The sequence below is a fragment of the Nipponia nippon genome, unplaced genomic scaffold (genome assembly GCF_047370975.1).
Source record: "Nipponia nippon isolate SJK-2023a ecotype South Korea unplaced genomic scaffold, ASM4737097v1 scaffold_45, whole genome shotgun sequence".
NCBI lineage: Eukaryota > Metazoa > Chordata > Aves > Pelecaniformes > Threskiornithidae > Nipponia > Nipponia nippon.
The window spans coordinates 176,578-198,031 of NW_028262364.1; the positions used below are offsets into that span (position 1 = coordinate 176,578).

Consider the following 21,454-nt stretch of genomic DNA (forward strand, 5'->3'; position numbering starts at 1 on the left):
GGGTGGCCACAGAAACACACCTGGCTTCACAGCCTCCCGCAAGCCACACGATTGGATTTGTTCCGTTTAAAAGTTCAGTTCTGCCTTTGTTTTTTCTTTCTCTGTCCTGGTGCGTCCCCTCCAAAAAGGTGCAGGAGGCGCTCCAGTACTGCCAGTGAGATGTTAGAGAGAATGTTTAGTCTATCTGTGTTCCACGAGGTGATGCTGAAGACCTCTCCTTGAGTTCTGTTTCAGAAGAAATGAGAAGAGAGGGAGTCCCCCTTTCCTCTAGAAAAGTGTCCTAGGCAGATAAAGATACATTTTAGAGAGGAACTAGCAGGTGGTTTGTTCGTGCATGGTTGGCTGAATTCCTTCAGTCCTTGCTGAAAGGTCTATACTGCTTTTCAGAAGAAACTATCCAGGCCCTTCCAGCATAATTCTTGGTCACCAGAAAAATCTCCATTTGTACTTTAACACAATTCCTTTTTTGGGGAACAGCTCACTCTGAGCCTAGCTCCCAGCATGTCCACCTGATTTCATCACACAGTTATAGGAGGCTGTGTCCATGGCTTTTATTGGCAAGGAGAGCTGGTTCCAGGAAACATCTGTCAAGAAGGTGACTTTTCTCTTAAAGGATGTGGTAGGCATTATGTTCTTCTGTGGACAGGACCATCCCATTCAACCCTTCTATCAAGACAGAAATGTTACTGGTCGTGTCTCCCCTGGAGACATTATAGCTGATCTTAGGAAACTAGATATTTAAGACCAAACAGTAAGTCACAGCCTTCACTATGGAGATGACAGCTAAAAGTAGTGATTTAAAAAGAGATCCATAATATCTGCTTGGGGAAGTCCCTGAGCTGCTGAAACCTACGAGAAAGGAAGGTACTAAGAGAAGAAATAAAGTAGCATTTGATTTGTATTTATAGCCTTTGCAAGACATCTGACATTAGCCTGACAGGCAGTCTACTGTGTTGAATGGCTCTTAGATAAATCCACTGCAGCAATTCTTCCATAGAGCCGAATGTGGTAATCAGGGAAAGTTTGGGGATAACTGACCTCCCATGTATCTCTAGCTCTTGTATAGGACACACAGGGCGTTAGACTTTTGCACTGGCCATATGGGACTGTTAAAGGGTGAGTGAGTCTTGCTGATCACTCCTTGGCTCTCCAGTCAATGAATCAGCTTGCGAAAGTCTAATGGAGAGTGGAAACTAACAGTAGACTATCGCGGCCTGAACAAAGTCACGCCACCACTGAGTGCTGCCATGCCAGATGCACTAGAACTTCAATACGAACTGGAGTCACAGGCAGCCAAGTGGTAAGCCACCATTGACATCGCTAATGCTTTTTTCTCAATCGCTTTGGCAGCAGAGTGGAGGCCACCGTTTGCTTTTCAGTTGGAGGGGCGTCCAGCACACCTGGAATCGACTGCCCCAGGGGTGGAGGCACAGCCCTACCATTTGCCATGGACTGATCCAGACTGCATTGGAACAGGGTGAGGCTCCAGAACACCTGCAAGACATTGATGACATCATTGTATGGGGCAACATAGCAGAAGAGGTTTTTGAGGAAGGGAGGAAAATAGTCCAAATCCTTCTGAAGGCCAGTAAAACAAAGGAAGGTCAAGGGACCTGCACAGGAGATCCAGATTTTAGGAATAAAATGGCAAGATGGAAATCATCAGATCCCAATGGCTGTGATCAACAAAATAACAGCCATGTCTCCACCAACCAGCAAAAAGGAAACACAAGCTTTCTTGGGCGTTGTGGGTTGTTGGAGAATGCATATTCCAAATTACAGTCTGATTGTAAGCCCTCTCAATCAAGTGACACAGAAGAAGAGTGATTTCAAAGGGGGCCCTGAGCAATGACAAGTCTTTGAACAAATTAAAGAGCAGGTAGTCCATGCAGAGGCCCTGGGGCCAGTCTGGGCAGGGCAAGATGTAAAAAATGTGCTCTACCCCACAGCCGGGGAGAATGGCCCTACCTGGAGCCTCTGGCAGAAAGCACCAGGGGAGACTCAAGGTCGACTCCTAGGGTTTTGGAGTTGGGGATACAGAGGATCCAAGGCCTGCTATACTCCAACTGAAAAAGAGACATTGGCAGCATATGAAGACCTTTGAGCTGCTTTGGAAGTGGCTGGTAGTGAAGCACAGCTCCTCCTGGCACCTGGACTGCCAGTGCTGGACTGGATGTTCAAAGGGAGGGTCCCCTCTACACATCATGCAATTGATGCTACATGGAGGAAGTGAGTCACACTGATCAATCACACAACGGGCTCCAATAGGAAACCCCAGTTGCCCAGGAATCTTGGAAGTGATCATGGACTGGCCAGAAGGCAAACAGATTGGAATATTGCCAGAGGAGGAGGTGACGCGTGCTGAGGAAGCCCCACTGCATAATAAACTACCAGAAAATGAGAAGAAATATAGTTATCCATGAACACGAAACATGTGCTGCAATCAAGGAAGCCAAGCTGTTAAAGCCTCTCTTGTATGGAGGACAACAGCAGAAATATAAATATGGGGACTTTGTCCTGTTTAGGAATCTGGTTGAGAGAGTCCCTTGGGAGGCAGTTCTGAAGGGCAAAGGAGTCCAGGAAAGCTGGACATTTTTCAAGAAGAAAGTCTTAAAGGCATAGGAGCAGGCCATCCCATGTGCCGAAAGACGAGGTGGCGGGGGAGAAGATCAGCCTGGCTGAACAGAGAGCTTGGGCTGGAACTCAGAAAAAAAAAGAGAGTTTACCATCTTTGGAAGAAGGGGCAGGCAACTCAGGAAGACTACAAGGATATTGTTAGGCTATGCAGGGAGAAAATCAGAAAGGCAAAAGCCCAGCTAGAACTTAAACTGGCCACTGCAGTTAAAGATAACAAAAAAATGTTTTTACAAATATATCAGCAACAAAAGGAGGGCCAAGAATCATCTCCATCCTTTATTGGATGTGGAGGGAAACATTGCACAAAGGATGAGGAGAAGCCTTAGTGCCTTCTTTGCCTCAGTCTTTAATAGTCAGGCTAGGTATCCTCACGGTATACAGCCCCCTGAGCTGAGACACGGAGATGGGAAGCAGAATGAAGCCCCAGTAATCCAAGAGGTAACAGCTAGCGACCTGCTCCTCCACCTGAATGCCCACAATTCTATGGGACCAGATGGGATCCACCCAAGGATACTGAGGGAGCTGGCAGAGGAGCTCGCCAAGCCACTTTCCATCATTTACCAGCCGTCCTGGTCAACCGGGGAGGTCCCTGCTGCCTGGAAGTTAGAATGTGACACCCATCTACAAGAAGGGTCAGAAGGAGGATCCGGGGAACTACAGGCCTGTCAGCCTGACCTCGGTGCCGGGAAAGGTCATGGAGGAGATCATCTTGAGAGCCATCACATGGCACATGCGGAACAATTGGGGGATCAGGCCCAGCCAGCATGGGTTCATGAAGGGAAGGTCCTGCTTGACCAACCTGGTCTCCTTCTATGACAAGGTGACCCACTTGGTGGATGAGGGGAAGGCTGTGGATGTTGTCTACCTGGACTTTAGTAAGGCCTTTGACACAGTCTCCAACAGCATTCTCCTGGAGAAACTGGCTGCTCATGGCTTGGATAAGTGCACTCTGTGCTGGGTTAAAAACTGGCTGGATGGCTGAGCCCAGAGAGTGGTGGTGAATGGAGTCAAATCCAGGTGGCGACCAGTCATGCGTGGTGTTCCCCAGGGCGCAGTACTGGGGCCGGTTCTGTTTAATATCTTTATCGGTGATCTGGATGAGGGGATTGAGTGCACCCTCAGTAAGTTTGCAGACGACACCAAGTTAGGTGGAAGTGTCAATCTGCTGGAGGGTAGGAAGGCCCTACAGAGGGACCTGGCCAGGCTGGATCAATGGGCCGGGGCCAACTGCATGAGATTCAACAAGGCTCAGTGCCAAATCCTGCACTTGGGTCACAACAACGCCATGCAACGCTACAGGCTTGGGGAGGAGTGGCTGGAGAGCTGTCTGGCAGAAAAGGACCTGAGGGTGTTGGTTGACAGCCGCCTGAACATGAGCCAGCAGTGTGCCCAGGTGCCCAAGAGGCACAATGGCATCCTGGCTTGTATCAGGAATAATGTGGCCAGCAGGACCAGGGAGGTGATAGTGTCCCTGTACTTGGCACTGGTGAGGCCGCACCTCAAGTACTGTGTTCAGTTTTGGGCCCCTCACTCCAAGAAGGACATTGAGGTGCTAGAGTGTGTCCAAAGAAGGGCAATGAAGTTGGTGAAGGGTCTAGAGCACAAGTCTTATGAGGAGCGGCTGAGGGAGCTGGAGTTGTTTAGTTTGGAGAAGAGAAGGCTGAGAAGAGACCTTATTGCTCTCTACAGCTACCTGAAAGGAGGTTGTAGCGAGGAGGGGGGTTGGTCTCTTCTCCCAGGTAGCAAGCAACAGGACAAGAAGAAATAGCCTCAAGTTGTGCCAGGGGAGATTAAGATTAGATATTAGGAAAAATTTCTTCAATGAGAGGGTGGTTGGGCATTGGAACAGACTGCCCAGGGAAGCGGTGTAATCACGGTCCCTGGAAGTATTCAAAAAACATGTGGATGTGGTGCTTAAGGACATGGTTTAGAGGTGGACCTGGCCGTTAGGTTAACAGTTGGACTTGATGATCTTAAGGGTCTTTTCCAACCTTAATAATTCTATGATTCTATGATTGATTATATCACACTCCCAAAAACCCACCAAGGCAAGTGCTATGTGCTTACAATGGTGGATGCAGCCACCAGATGGCTGGAAACATATCCCATGCCCCATGCCACCACCCAGAGCACTCCTGGGCCTTCAAAAGCAACTCCTATGGCAACAGGGCACCCCAGAAAGAATTGAGTCAGACAATGGGACTCATCTCCAAAACAACCTCCTAGACACCAAAGAGCATGGCACTGAGTGGGTATATCACATCCCCTACCATGCAACAGCCTCCAGGAAAATTGAACAATACAATGGACTGTTAAAGACTACACTGAGAGCAGTGGGTGCTGGGACATTCAAACATTGGGATCCACACTGAGCAAAGGCCAACTGGTTAGTCAACACTAGGGGATCTGCCAATCGAGCTGGCCCCACCCAGCCAAAACTTCTACATACTGTAGAGGGGGATAAAGTCCCTGTAGTGCCCATAAAAAAATATGCTGGGGAAGAGAGTCTGCGTTATTCCTGCCTCGGACGAAGGCAAACCCATTTGTGCACCTGGGTGCACTGGGTGGGTGATGTGGGTGGACATGGAAGTCTGATGTGTAGCTCAAGGGGATTTGATTTTGGGTGAAAATAGCCAATAAACTGAATTATGTGATGTTAATTACTGTATAATACTGTATATCATCACTTCTGTGGTGGCTATATGCCATATCAATGGTATTACAGTAAGAATCACCCAGATTAATGAAGAAGGAACTTCGATGAAACCGAGCAAAGTGCAGAAGTGATGGACCTAGAACTGGCTTCAGCATGCAACAGCCCAACATCACACACCATCTCTCCTGCCCTGAAGGACTGTTATGACAGATGGAGCCCAAAGTCACGGACTAAATGAACTCAGTGGACATTTTAGAGGGATGGCCCATACACTAAGGGAATGCTATCTCTGTGAATATATGAAAAGACAGGAAAAGTGGTGATGATTAATTGGAATATATTGGAAAGGGTAGGACCCGGGCATGATGCAGATGGTATAGAATGAGGGGTGGATACTGTCCTGGTTTTGGCCAGGATAGAGTTAATTTTCTTCTTAGTAGCTGTTACAGAGCTGTGTTTTGGATTTACATTGAGAATAATGATGATAACACACTGATGTTTTAGTTGTTGCTAAGTAGTGCTAACACTAATTCAAGGCCTTTTCAGCTTCCCATGCTCTGACAGGTGCACAAGAAGCTGGGAGGGGGCACAGCCAGGACATCTGAACCAGACTGGCCAAAGGGCTATTCCATACCGTATGACGTCATGCTCAGTATATAAATTGGGTGGAGTTGGCTGGGGTGCAGCGATCACTGCTTGGGGACAGGCTGTACATCGGTCAGCAGGTGGTGAGCAACTGCATTATGCATCACTTGTTTTGTACATTCTTTTATCATTATCATTATCATTACCATTACCATTACCATTATTATTATTTCCTCTTCCTCTGCTGTCCCATGAAAACTGTCTTTATCTCAACCCACAGATTTTACTTTTTTTTCCCCGATTCTCTCCCCCATCCACTGGGGGGAGAGGAGGGAGGGGGACCAAGAGGCTGTGTGGTGCTTAGTTGCCAACTGGGGTTAAACCGCAACAGGAGACATTCATGCAAATGCACTTCCATAAAAATCTACACTTCCAAACACAGAAATGAATGCTCAGTCCTCAGAAGAAGAACATACGTGTTTATTCACATGGAGCCAAAGATAGGAGTGCAGAGAAGAAATTTTTCATCATATCCTGGGAAAAATCATCTTGGCAGTGCAGCTCCTGGTGCAGTGTGACTCTCTTCTCAAGTACAATTGATTGACTATTGTTATGTGCTGCTGCAGCATTGCTCTGAGACTCCCTGAACAATATGAGTTATCCAAATGCAACTGAGTTCTGTCTTTCCATGTTAAAATTTTAATTCATTCAATGCTCATTGTGCTTCCTCAAAAAAAAAAAACAAACAAATGTCTTTCCCTGTCCCCCTCTGCCTGTGGGAGAGACCAAGAAGGAAGGAGGAAGGTTAACAACAGGTTCATGGTTTGGTGTGTGCTGGTAGGAGACTCCGCTGCTGCTTCTGCTGCTGCTGCTGCAGCACCTCTGTGCCTGTTTCTGGGAAAAGCCAGCCCAGTCTAGTCTTGAGAAGCCTTCTTGCGGCCAACCACAAATGACCTGGCTGGATTTAACCTCCTTCCTTCCAGTTCTGCCCTGGCCCTGCTGGTGTTTCAAGCACGGTGCCCTTTTCCAGCTCGCTGGTGCTGCAGAAATAGGTGGCCCTGTCTGCAGCTGTGGGCGAGAGCACCTCCAGCGACAGCTGGTTCCTGGAGGGGTCTGCAGAGCTGGTGACTTGCCTCTGCAAGGATCAAGCAATGTGCTGGAGTCCCGGGAAAGGATACTGCAACGCTATCTGCTGCAGCTCTCTGCCAGGAGCCTGCCGGATCCAGTCCCAAGCGTAGCTGCTGTCGCTGATGGGGACACCAGAGACGTGGCAGGCAAGCGTGAGAGACTCCGAGACCTTCCCGACCGTGGGGCCTGAGGCCTCTGTCTGCACCTGAGAAAGGGCACCTGTGAGCCCAGGAGACAAGGATGACAAGGCAGGAACAGCTCAATCAATTGCTTCACCTACTCCACCACTTCCCTGGGCTTCTGCTTGTCACCCCCAAGATCCAGTAGCTGCAAACACATGCTCACAAGCTCTTGCTCCCATTATATTGTCAGAGCTGGGAGAGAAGCACACAAAAAGAAACAACTCTGAACTTGACCATGGGAAAAAGGAAGGCAGATTGGCTGGAAAGTAGCTTTGCTCCTACACCTCAGGAGGAATAATTCCACACACCAGTATAGGCTGGAGGACTGCTGGCTGGGAAGTAACAGTTCAGGAAACTGACTGGGGGTACTGGTGGGCACCGAGTTAGCCAGCACGTGCCCTCGTGGAATAGAAGACCAGGTCCAAAAACCAGGTTTCCTGGTTTTCCTCTGTTAGGAGTAGTTTTGTCAGCTGGTCAAAGGGATAATCCTTCCCCTCTACTCAGCACGGGTGAGGTCACAACTGGAGTACTGGCTCCAGTTCTAGGCTCCTCACTACAAGAGAGACATGGACATACTGGGGAGAATCCAGCAAGAGGCCATGAAGATTATGAAAGGAACTGGAGCATCTCTCATATGAAAGAAGGCTGAGAGAGCTGGGACTGTTTACCTTCAAGAAAAGAAGGTGCAGGGAGGGTCTCATCAATGTACAGAAATATCTGATGGGATGGTGCAAAAACAGTGAGTCCAGGCTCTTTTCAGTGGTGCCTACTGACAAGAAAAGGGGCAATAAGCACAAACTACAACACAGGAGGATTCATCTGAAAATCAGGAAACACTTTTTCACTCTCACGATGACCAAGCACTGGCACGGTTTGCCCAGCTTATAGAGTCTCCCTCCTTGGAATATTCAAAAGCCATCTGGACACAGGCCTGGGCCACCAGCTCTAGGTGGCCCTGCTTGGGCAGGCAGGTTGGACCTTCCCAATGAGTTCCATAAAGAGCTTTTTACAAGAGTGTTGAGGAAAACTCACTTTCCTCTTTTGGCTTCCAGTTTCAATGCTGGAACTCAAGAGAGAAATACCCAAGTGATACAAAAGTAATATGGGTGGGTGAAAAAGAAGCACACAAAGGACTCGGGAAAGCTATTCAGCATGGCTGGTTGCTGTATTTATGGGGTCTGCTGCATTTATGGTGTGTGGTCCTCTGTTAGATCTTATGGCATATTCTTCTTCTGTAAAATTCAGACACAGGTACATTCTTATGCAATGAGGTTGCACAACTGCTTACACAAACAGAGCCCGGCTTTGGAAGGATGGGGAATTCGTTCCCATTTGACCGGCTAACTTCCTGGAGCCTGAGAGGCCTACTGCTGGCCACAGCTTGTTGCTGGAGCCAGGGTTCCTGGAGACAGTGGAATGCAGGGAATTCAATCGGGAAATGATTGGTAGAGGTTCTCCTTTTCCCACTCACAGCCACCCAGAGGTCACTGCTTCAGGATTGCAGGGGGTACATGGCAGTATGTTGGTAGCACCTGAGGTCAGGAGGAAAGACTAGAGGTCCTCTAGATTCAGAAACCCAGGGACGCAAGAGTACTCCGAGACCCCAAAGCTGTCTCTTCAAAGCTCTGGCTGGCCATCAGGCCTGATGCTGTCCTTTCAGGCTCCCCAGAAAGGGTATCAGAAAAGGAGGGCAGAAGAGGTGCCAGTTTTGCTCAAAGAATGGTAGAAGAGTTGAGGCTTACGGACCTCTGGAAAAGGTCTAGTTTAACCCTCCTGCTCGAAGCACGGCTAGCGTAGGTATACAGGATCTGCTTGGGATGAAGTTAACTTTCTTCACAGCAGCCTGTATGGGCAGCTGCTATGTTTTGGGACCAAAACCATGTTGATAACACACTGATGTTTTAGCTACTGCTGAGCAGTGCTTACACAGCATCAAGGCCTTCTTTGTTTCTCACATTGCCTCACCAGCTACACAGTCGACAACTGCCCAAAGTGATATTCCATACTGCATGATGTCATGCAAAGCTGTCGTGGTTTAACCCCAGCTGGCAACTAGGCACCACACAGCCACTCACTCACTCCACCCCCAGTGGGATGGGGGAGAGACTCAGAAGGGTAAAAGTGAAAAAACTCATGGGTTGGGATAAAGACAGTTTAATTGGTAAAGAAAAAGCTGCACACGCAAGCAAAGCAAAATAAGGAATCCATTCATGACTTCCTGTCATCAGGCAGGTGTTCAGCCATCTCCAGGAAAGCAGGCCTCAATCACACATAACACTTACTTGGAAAGACAAAACCCATAACTCCAAACATTCCCCCTTCCTTCTTCTTCCCCCACCTGTTTTTATGGCTGAGCATGATGTCATATGGTTTGGAACATCCCTTTGGTCAGTTGGCATCAGCTGTCCCAGCTGTGTCCCCTCCCAGCTTCTTGGGCACCCTCAGCCTACTCATTGGTGGGGTAGTGTGAGAAGCAGTAAAGGCCTTGACTCTGTCTAAGCACTGCTCAGGAATAACGAAAGCATCCCTGTATTATCAACACTGTTTTCAGCACAAATCCAAAATGTAACCCCATACCAGCTACTATGAAGGCAAATTATCTTTATCTCAGTTAAAATCAGTACAAAATCAATAAATGCTCAGGGAAAGCAGGAGGAAAGGGGGATATTTGGAGTTATGGCATTTGTCTTCCTAAGTAGCTGTTATGTGTGATGAAGCCCTGTTTTCTTGGAAATAGCTAAACATCTGCCTGCTGATGGGAAGTAGGGAATATTTTCCTTGGTTTGTGCATGCAGCTTTTGCTGTAGTTATTATACTGCATTTATCTCAACATACAAGTTTTCCATTCTCTCACCTGTCCCACTGCGGGTGAGTAAGCGAGCGGCTTTGTGGAGATCAGCTGCCAGCCAGGGTATAGCCACCACAATAGGCTGTCCAGAGCGTTGGCCAGTTTGGTTTTGAATATTTCCAAGAATGGAGACTACCCAGCCTCTCTGTACAACCTGTTGCAGTCTTAAATCACCTCAACAGTAAAAAAATACCAGGAGGCCTGCATGGATAAACAAGGCTAGGGAAAATACAGACCCACTGCCGAAACGGGCACAGGACCTGGTGATACAGGACATGGAAAAGGGCTGAGGTACTGAATGCCTTATTTACCTCAGTCCTTACTAGTAAGAGCAGCCTTCAGGAATCCCAGGTGCCAGAGACCACAGGGAAAAGCTGAAGCAAGGAAGACATACCCTTGGTGGAAGAGGATCAGAGCAGGGAACGCTGCATCAATCTGGACATATATAAGTCCATGGGCCCTGATGGAATACACCCATTCACGTCACTGCGAGGCCACTCTCAATAATCTTGATGGGGCAAAACTTCATGCGTCATGCAGGGTCTTCAAGAATCCTAGGTCCCACAGACCAAGGGGAAAGTCTGACCAAGGTCATTGCCAGACTACTCTCAATAATCTTTAAATGACCATGGTCATTGGGAGAGATGGCTGAGGACTGCAGGAAAGCAAATGTCACTTCCGTCTTCAAGAAGGGCAAGAAGTGTATGATCAAGAGAACAACAGGCTCGTCAACCTCACTCATTTCCTGGGAAGGTGATGAAACAACTAGTTGTGGGAAACATTTCCACACACGTGAATGATGATAAAGTCTTCAGGAGTGGTCAGCATGGATTCACCAAGGGGATGACATGCTTGACCAACTTAATAAATTTCTGCAATGAAATGACTGGCGTAGTAGATGAGGGGAGAGCAGTGGATATTCTGTACATGGACTTCAGGAAGGCTTTCAACGCTGTCTCCCATAGGACCATCACAGAGAAGCTGATAAAGCAGAGAGTAAGTTGGATTGAAAACTGGCTTAATGGCCAGGCACTGGGGGTGATAATCGGTGGCAAGAATTTACTGGAGGCCAGTAATTTGCAGTGTATTCCAGGGGTCAATACCAGGTCCAATCCTGTTTAACATCTTCATTAACGATCTGGATGGGTCAGAGCAAGTTTGCAGTTGACATGAAACTGGGAGGAGTGGCTGATATTCCAGATGGATCAGCCATCAAGAGGCACCTCAACAGGCTGGAGAAATGAGCTGACAGGAACCTCATGAAGTTCAACAAAGGAAATAGAAAGTCCTGCACCTGGGAAGGAACACCTCAAGCACCAGTATGTGTTGGGAGCCAACCAGCTGGAAATCAGCTTTTTAGGAAGCAGCCCTGGGGTCCCTGAACACAACAAATTGACCATAAGCCAGCAATGTGCCTTTGTGGCAAAGGTAACTAAGGGTGACCTGTGTTGCATCAGAAGTCATGTTGCCAGCACACAGTGCTGAAAGTGCAACAAAATTCAGAACACACCACATCCACTGCTCTCTCTTCATCCATCAAGACCATCATCTTATTGTAGAAGGCTTTAAAGTTGGTTAAGCATGATTTCCACTTCACAAACCATGATGACTCTTCCCAATCACCTTTTTGGCCTTCATTTGTTTGGCAATGGTTTCCAGAACTATGTGCTCCATCACCTTTGGAGGAACTTAGATGAGGTTTAGAGGCCTGGACGTCCTCAGATCCTCCCTCTTAACAATGGGACTGTTCTTTTCCTTCTTTCAGTCCATAGAAACCTCTCCCAATCTCCCAATTACTGAGAGTGGCCTCACAGTGACATCAGCCAGCTCCCTCAGCACTCATGGGTGCACCCTATCAGTTCCCATAGGGTCATATCCCTCCAGGTTCTTTAACTATGCCTTGGCATTATCCTCCTCCACTGACACAAGTCTTCCCAGCTCTGGACACTCTGAAGGGGGACAGAGACCTGGGGTTCCTGAAAGGCAGTATTACCAGTAAAGACTGAGTCAAAGAAGGCCCTGAGTGCCTCAGTCGTCTCAGTGTCTTTTGTCTCCAGCTCCCTCGCCCCAGTCAGCACTGGGCTCACATTTTCCCTAGTCCTTCTTTGCCTAATAATGTACCTCTTGAAGCCTTTTCTGTTGCCATTCACTTGCCTCACCAGAATCAGCTCCAGATGGGCTTTGGCTTTCCTAAACCTAATCCTGCATAATCAGACAGGGTCTCTAGATCCCTCCCAGATCACCATTGCTTAACTTTCTGTTTTGACACAATGAACCAGTCTGGAGATTGAAGGAGGTGATCTCTGAAATCAAGCAGCTCTCCTAGACCCCTCTTCTGTCCAGGACCATAACCCAGGGGATTCTTCCAAGCAGATCCCCGATGGGCCCAAATTCTGCTCTCCTGAAATCCAGGGCTTCTGTCCTGCCAGCAGACATTTGGCATGGTTCAAGTCCCCCATGAGGACCAGGGCCAGTGAACGTGAGGCTTCTTCCAGTTTTCTGAAGAGGGCCTTATCTACTTTTTCTTCCTGGTCAGGTGATCTCTAGTAGCCACACACCACAATGTCACCCATGCTGATCTGTCTCTAATCCTGACCCATACACAACCAGTTGGCTCATTGTGCATCCCAAAGCAGAGCTCCATGCATTCCAGCTTCTCTCTCACAGAAAGGGCTGTTCTCTCACAGAAAAGACCTCCTCACCTTCCCAGCCTGTCTTTCCTAAACAGCCTGGCTCCATCCACTACACTACTCCTGTAAGCTACTGCACTGCATCTCCATGATCCCAGAGCTCTGCAACCAGCCATGAAGGAAAAACTGAGCCATGCTGGAGAGGAACCCAGACAATGTGCACTAACCTGCACTTCACCTTACAACCCCTGAAGTCCCCAGAATAGAAACATAGAATCATAGAACAGCCCTGGTTGGAACGGACCGCAAAAGATCATCTCATCCAATCTTTCATAGGAAAGAGCTTATCTTGCACCTTGTCCATTTGCATCTTGAAAAACCTCCAGTGATGGGGATTCTACTATGCCTCTGAGAAGGTCATTCCAGTGAATGATTATTCTCACTGTAAAAAGTTTCTTTCTTGTATCAGGATGAACCTCTCCCAGCACAACTTGTAGCTGCTGTCCCTTGTCTTCTTCATGTGGCTCCTTGTAAAGAGAGAGGCTCTGTCCTCTTTGTAGCTGCCCTTTAAGTACTGGAATATTGTGATGATGTTCCTCCTGAGCCTTCTCTTCTCCAGGGAGAAAAGACTTAACTTCTTCCATCTTTCCTCATAGGGCAGGTTCTCCAGCCCTTTGATTATCTTCGTGGCCCTTCTTTGGTCCCTCCCCAGTCTGGCCATGTCTGACTCAAATTGTGGGGACCAGAACTGCACACAGTACTCCAAGTGCAGCCTGACAAGTGCTGAGTAGAATGGGATGATCACAACTCTTATCTCTGCTAGTAACACCCCTGCAGATGCAAACCAGGATCTGACTTGGCTTTGCTGCTGTAGCAGCACACCACTGACTCATGTTCAGCTTGTTGTCCACCAGGACCCCCAGGTGCCCTTCAGCAAGGCTGCTCCCCAGCAACACAGATCTTAGTCTGAACTGGGCTCTTTGGTTATTTCATCCCAGGTGCAGAACTTTGCACTTGTCTTTATCAAGCTTCATACTATTCTTGCTAGCCTACTCTTCCAGCCTGTCCAGGGCACTCTGTAAGATGGCTCTCCCTTCTGATGTGTCCACCTCACCATCCACTTTAGTTTCATCAGGAAACTTGGCAAGGGTGCTTTCAAGTCCATCATCCAGATCATTTATGAAGATGTGGAACAGTGTGGGGCCCATTATCAATCCCTGGAGGACCCCACTTGTGACAGGCTGCCAGCCTGACTAAAACCATTGATGACCACTCACTGAGTGCAGCCTGTTAGCCAGTTTCCTATCCATCTCACAGACCACCCATCTGTATCTTGCCAGTTTGTCCAGAAGGAGGCTGTGGGAAATAGTGTTGAACACTTTGCTGAAGTCCAGGTAAAAAATATCCACTGCTTCTGTCCCATATTGACAGAAAATGTTATTTTGTTATAGAAAGTGATCAGGTTAGTTTGGCATGATTTGCCCTTGGTAATTCTGTGCTGGCGTTTCCCCATCACCTGCTTAATTTGGGTAATAGTAGTTTCTCGGAGAACTCATTCCATTACTTTGCCAGGGATTGAAGTAAGATTAATGGGCCTATAGTTTCCTGGGTCCTCTTCTGGGCCCTTCTTGTAGTTGGGTATGACATTTGCCCTCTTCCAGTCATCAGGGATATCCCCTGACCTCCACAACTTTTCAAATATGATGGACAGTGACCTTGCAACAATGTGAGCCACTTCTCTTAACACCCCGGGGGCGGATTCCAACCGGGCACATAGATTTATGTGGGTTGAACCCTTGCAAGACGCTGCAGACCAGCCCTTCCTCCACTACTGGTGGGCCGACCCATGTGTTGTTGTACATACTTGATTCTGTGATCTGGGGCCCAGCTATGCTGGTAGAGACAGAGGCAAAGAAGGTATTGCAAACCTCTTCCTTGTCAGCATTATTAGTAACTAGTTTCCCTGCCCTGATTAGCAATGGGCCTATGTCTTCCCTGTGCTTCTGCTTACTGCTCATGTATCTGAAGTATCCTTCATTGTTGTTGTTGACATCTGTGACTAATTTCAGTCCCAGCTGAGCCTTAGCCTTCCTGACTGCATCTCTGCATGCTCTAGCAAAGTTCTTGTAGTCCTTGATGGCTATTTGGCCACCTTTCCATAGCCGGTATGCTGCTGCTTTGCTTTTAAGCACACCCAAAAGCTCACTGTTAAGCCAGGGTGGTCTCTTGTTCTGCCTTCTTCCTTTCCCTTTGTAGGGGAATGGCTGTTCTTGTGCTTCTAGGAGGCTGTTCTGGAATAACTCCCAGCACTCAATAAGCTCCTTTGCCCTCCATGGATTCTTCTCATGGAAGCCCTCGCAACTGGGCTCTAAGCATGCTGAAGTTGTCACTTCTAAAATCCAGGGTCTTTGTCCTATTACTGGTCTTTAGTATGCTCAGCAGGATCTTAAACTCCATAATGTTGTGATCAGTGTGTCCGCTAAGTCTTGTTGGGTTGTGAACAGTAAATCTAGCAATGTGCTGTTCCTAGTCAGCACGTCCAGCATCTGTAGCAGGAAGCAGTCCTCCATGTATTCCAGGAACCTGATGGATGACTTGTGCACCGCTATGTTGTTTTCCCAACAAATGTCCGGGTAACTTAAGTCACTCATGACGACGAGGTTCTGTTGGCCTGAGACTTCCCTGAGCAGCCAAACTAAGGTTTCATCAGCCTCGTCATCCTGATTGGGATATCGGTAACAGATACCTAACATAAGATGCTCCTTGATGATGATCCCTTTAATCTTGATCCAAAAGCATTTGGTAGAACTTTTGTGGTGTCCATAGCTCACCTCCATACACTCAAAATTTCTCTTTTACCTAAAGTGCAATTCCGCCTCCTCTTCTTCCCTTTCTATCTTTCCAAAAGAGTTTGTAGCCATCCATTGCACTCTTCCAGTCATGTGAGACTTTCTACCAAGTTTCTGTGATTCTTATGAAATCATTACTCTCAGACATGGCTCCAGTTCCCCGTTTGTTTCCCAGATGACGTGCATTTCTATACATGCACTTGAGGTTGCTGAACTTAGGATTCCTGGCTTTGGAAACGGTTGGGGAGCATTCCTCACTCTCTGGTAGGTGTGCTTATCCATCCTGCTTGAAGTTGCCCAGGTTTTGCGTTACCACATGGAAAAGAAGTAGGGGATAGGAGTCTGTGCTTTTCACCAGTGGAGGCAGTCCCTCTAAGACATCCTTGACTCCTGACAAGCAGCAAACTTCTCTTGAGTGTATACCAGGCCAACAGATGGATGCCTCAGTGCCTCTCAGCAGAGTGACCCACGACCAGCACTTGCCACTTCCTTTAGTACCTTTTAGGATGTGCTGATGGTGCCGTTTCTCCCCATGAATCTTGGTCACTGGTTTTGTCCTCTACCAAGGTGTCCTGGTTTCAGAGCACACCTAGTGCAGCTGTGCAAGCTCCTGTTGGATCATAAATGGTCTCAGCCCTTCAGCCACACTTCCCTCCACTGCAAGCATGCCAAAAATCTGTTTCCTCCACCTGCCATTGCATGACACCAACCTCTCATTAGCAGCTGCTAGAAAGAAGTGCTGAGAAGTCTGTATTCTCTGTTAGTTGGGTTTTGGTCCACTCTGCTGCTGAGCTGCTCCAGGGTGAGCCTAGCACCACAGTAATACACTGCTTCATCCCCTTGCTTTGCTGCCTGCATCTGCAGCGTGAATCTGTTCTGGGAGCTCCCCACTGATCCCTTAAAGCGATCCTGGAAACCTTCTCCATAGTAATCACCCTCCCGGTAAATCCAGTCCAGAGAGCCACGTGGCCCCTGCCAGTACCAGAACATAGAGTAGCTGCTCACGCTGTCTCCACTCCTGCTGCACTGGAAGGTGATTCCATCTCCCTCTTGCACAGCCAGTTCCCTGACGTGTTACTCCAAGGTCACCTGGCCAGTGACTGCAGAGAGGAAGAAGAAGCCATTTTGACTCCAAGGTGCAGCAAAGGTCAGCACATTGGTGGAGGCATTGCAATGGCACTAGACTAGCAAACTAAATCCTTCTCTTTAAATCCAGCTGACAAAGATGGGCAGAGGAACAGAGCTGGTACCATGCTCAGGGTTCACAAGGAGGGAGACACCACGTTCCCCTCCCTCCTTTTCCCTGTCAGACAAGGAACTTTTTCTGATTTTCCCATTCAAAGCAGGAAGGTTTTGCACCATGGGGCAAAAATCCCTTTGTCTTTGCCAAGATGCAATGGCGATGAACCCACTCTCTTGTCCCTGAAACTGCTCTGAATGAGCACAGGACCTTTCACAGGCAAGTGGGGCTTGGGCCCTATGCTGCCATCCTCAACCTGGTCACCGCTAGAAGAGGAGGAGGGCTGTTCCCACTGTGCTCTGCAGGGATGGGTGCGGAGGTCAAGACAGAGGCAGCTCAGAGCACAGGGCCATGCACAGTTCCTGAGCAGGGGCATCACCCCTTCCTTCCACTTACCTGCGATGGGCAATAACCCCACGCACAGGGCAGTCCACATGGCCAGGCGCGTCTGGCTCGCCTCTCGCCACCTTCACTCTGCCTGCAGAACAGCTCTGCCCACATCTCCCCTGGCTGGGCCTCTGTCACTGCAGGCAGTCCTCGTCCCTCCTAGGCACTCCCTCAGTCTAAGACAACAGTGAGAGCGAGAGGCGGGGGCTGGAGGAGCAGAAGAAGTTGAACCTGTTGGTGCACTGCTGAGTGCCTTTCACCCTGCAGGGTGCAGTAACAGAGCGCTCGCTTGGCAGGAAAGCGTCTGGTGGGCAAATGGTGATGTGTGGCTCTAGAGCCACCCACAACCTTCCTCTGAGGAAGGACAGCAGGGTGCTGCTGGGACCGTGGACCTGGCCCTGGGGGTGGCAGGTTGTCCTCCCAGTGGCCCCCTCTCCCTTGGTGCTCCTGAGATGCTGCTCCTGGATGGGTCTCCCCTGAGCCCCACTCCGCTTGGAATGGACACTCCACTGGAGATGTGCTCCCCACCCTGCTCCCTCCACTCCGGCCCACCACCCTACTCCTCCATTTCCTCTCTCATGTTGACACTTGTCCACCTGCTTCTTCCTTGGCAAGAGCCTCCCACACACCCCCAAGCAGAAAAGGCCCTACAGGGCTCTGGGCACGTGAGATCTGGCTTGTGCTTGGTGCTCAAGGTCTGGGGTAGATGTGCAGGCTCAAGCCTCCCAACTTATCTAACAAAACTCATGTGCACAGGACTCAGCGGGCACCAGGCTGTTGGGGCTGCTCAGCAGCACAGGGACACTCCTTTCCCTGCGCTCATCCTGCTCAGCAGGAACCCAGAGCTCCCCCTAGGGCCTTTGCAGCCACAGGATGAGACACTCACTGTGTCCTGACAAAGTGTCACCATCTTGACTGAGACTACCAGTTTGGAGAACATCACCCACTCCACAGTGGCCCTCCACAGACTGTCTGAATCCTTCCCCTCCCCTCACTTTTCCTGGGTGCCCCAACATGGCTCCCTGGGGAGAGGATCCAGGACAGGCATGGGAAGGGGAGTTGCAGAGGGTAGAGGAGCCCACTGAAACTGGAGGCTTGAGGATGGGAAAAGCACCAGGGGGATGCAGGGCCAGGGTGGTGTAGGATGACTCAGGGCCACTTGAGACTACCTGGGTCCTACATGGTAGGACATGCTGGGATCCCTACGACCCCCAAACCCACGGAGGGCTGGAGTGTTATTCTGGCCAAGGGCATCCTCCATATCCACCCATGTTGGGAGCCCCCTAACAAAAATCCATGCTGGCCCTCAGTGTACACACATGAGCATATATGTACATGGAGCCAACACTAACAACACAACAAAGAGATTGTTCATCATGCATGTGGAAAAAGACACTCTGCAGCTCAGCTCCTGTGGCACTGCTCTGGGGCTCCCTGAACAACATCAGGTTCCAAAACTTAATTCAGCTCTGGATTTCCATGTTCACATTTGAGTTCTTCAATGCTTGTTCAGCTCCTTCTGAAACAAACCTCATTCTCTGTTGCTTTCTGCCTGTGAGAGAGACTGAGATATATGGAAGAAGGTTAACAACATGTTCATGGGTTTTATGGCTACTTGTGGGAGACTCTGCTGCTGCAGCTGCTGCTGCTGCAGCACCTCTATGGCCCTTTCCAGGAAAGCCAGACCAGTCTAGTCTTCAGAAGCCTTCTTGCAGCCAACCACAAAAGACCTGGCTGGATTTAAAACCCCTCCTTCCAGTTCTGCCCTGGCCCTGCCGGTGTTTCAAGTACTGTGCCCTTTTCCAGCTCCCTGGTGCTGCAGAAATAGGTGGCCGTGTCTGCAGCTGTGGGCAAGAGCACCTCCAGCGACAGCTGGTTCCTGGAGGGGTCTGCAGAGCTGGTGACTCGCGTCTGCAAGGATGAAGCAATGTGCTGGAGTCCCGGGAAAGGATACTGCAACGCTATCTGCTGCAGCTCTCTGCCAGGAGCCTGCCGGATCCAGTGCCAAGCGTAGCTGCTGTCGCTGATGGGGACACCAGAGATGTGGCAGGTAAGCGTGAGAGACTCCGAGACCTTCCCTACCGTGGGGCCTGAGGCCTCTGTCTGCACCTGAGAAAGGGCACCTGCGACCCCAGGAGACAAGGAAGAAAAGGCAGGAATAGTTCAAGCAATCACTTCATCTACTCCACCACTTCCCTGGGCTTCTGCCTGTGACCTCCAGGATCCAGCAGCTGCAAACACACGTTCAAAAGCTCTTGCTCCCATTATAGTTTCAGATCCGGAAAAGCATCACAGACTTTGCCTTTCTCCATTGTGCTCCCAAACAGCCCTCTGTACTTCCCCAACTTCCTCTGCTCACTCCTCAGGAAGCGAAACTCGTGGGCTGGACTAAGTAGACCTGAGCCGTGACCAAAACCAGAGCAGGGGTATTCACACAGCTCACGAGTTGGGCCATGACTGGATATGCGTAGTAGGGGAAATAATGGGAACAGCAAAACTTGGTTCCAAAGGTGAAGGAATTTTGGAGTGCGAGAAGGGAGAGGATTTGCATGACACATGGGAAGATATAAAGCAAACAGGTTAGAGCTCATCTGGGGACACAAAAAGGTAGGACGCTTCTGTTAGAATCAAACATCTCTGGGAGCAGACCTGAACAAATGTCCGACCCCCTTGCCTTCTAGTGCTGACATCAAGAGCTGGGACCCTAGCAGGAGATTTGTGTTCAAGCTCAGCTGGATTTCCTGTCGCCGTGCCAACAGCACAGAAGTAGCGGGCAGAGTCCCGCGGGTGCAGGGCACGTAGGGACAGAGACGACTCAGATCCGTAATTGTCCCGGGACGCCGTGGCTCGACCCTCCACTGCTGCCCCGTACTTCTTGGTACTACCCTGGTAGCTGCTGATGGAGGACACCCACTCGAGTGTGCCACCGGGTGCCTGACGGTACCACAAAACTGCATAATTCTGGAAGGTGAAGCCGGACCCGCGGCAGGAGAGGAGCACGGAGTCCCCGGGCGCTCGCAGCCCTCCGCCGGCCTCCACCAGCCTCAGCTGCGCCCACACCCCTGCGGACGGAGAGCGCTCGCAGCCGGGCAGGGCGCGCCCACGGCCCGACGACCTTCACCCGACGCCCCGACGCCCCCCGCCCCGGCACAGCCCCAGCCGCCACCCCCCTCTCTCCCGCCAAAGCCCCGCGCCCGGGGCAATGCCCCGCCTGCCCCCCTCGGGGCTCAGCCGCGCCTGCTCCCGACACTGCGGCCCGACCCGCTGCCCGACAGCCTCCCCCTGCCCCTGCCCCTGCCTCTGCCTCTCCCCCTCCCTCTCCCGCCCACGCCACCCGCTCCCCGCTCCCCCGCTAACGAAGGCGAGCGCCAGGCGACAGCGCGCCCGCCGCGGCAGCAGCCGCAGCCCCGCGGCCCCGGCACGGGCACGGCCGCCCGCGGGCAGCCCCAGCCCCGGGCCCAGCCCCGGCCTCGCTCCCCTCCCCGCCCGCCTCTCACCTGCCGGCCCCGCGGCCAAGGACAAGGCCAGGAGCCACGGCCCCAGCCCGGGCGCCATCACGCCCTGCCGCGCCGAGGACGGACGGCGCCCAAGGGCCCGGCCCCAGCCGCACAGCAGCCCAGCGGACCCGCGCTCCGCACCCATCCTCATCCTCACCCTACTCCCGCTTCTGCCCCTGCCCCTGCTCCTGCTCCTGCTCCTGCCCGCCCCGCCGCCTCGGCCCCTCGCCGGGGCAGCGCCGACGCCTCTGCCCGCCCCCAACCCACCCGGCCCGGCCCCCCGGGGCCGCGGCCCCTCCGCGCCAGGAGAAGGGCGGGCGCGGGGAGGGACGCGGGCCAGGGCCGTGGGCAGAGCAGGAGCGCCCCGCCCCGCCCCCCCAAGGCTCCTGGCCCCTGGCTCCCAGCGCGGCTCCCACGCTCTCCCGCCTTCTCGCCCAGCCCCAGCGCCAGCGCCAGCGCCGGGGCCGGGCTGTCGGCCCGCAGCGGCCCCTCGCAGGACCCTCCCCGTGCCCCGCACCCCCAGCCCGCCCTGGCCTCACTCCCGTCCCCTGCCCGCGCCGACCAAGACACGCGGAGCCCTGGGCTGCCCCCCACAGGGACCTCCACAGCCTGCAGACATGGGCTGACAGGAACGGCCTGCACTTCAACGAGGGCAACAGCAAAGTCGTGCACGTGGGGAGCAACACCCCCATGCACCAGGGCAGGCTGGGGGCCACCCAGCTGGAAATCGCATTCTCACAAAAGCACCCAAGGGTTCTGATGGACCACAGCTTGACCTTGAGCCACAACTGTGTGCTTGCAGCAACGGTGCCTAA

At 51.1% G+C, this 21,454-nt stretch overlaps 1 gene segment (V, D, J or C); it reads right to left on the reverse strand.

Moving 5' to 3' along the window:
• The window catches only part of LOC148052627 (T cell receptor delta constant-like), a 36,842-nt gene extending 16,048 nt beyond the window's left edge, over positions 1-20,794 (reverse strand). Inside the window, 1 exon segment of the C gene segment in view lies at positions 20,640-20,794. Coding sequence covers positions 20,640-20,790 — 151 coding nt within the window.
• Between the last annotated feature and the right edge of the window lie 660 nt (positions 20,795-21,454).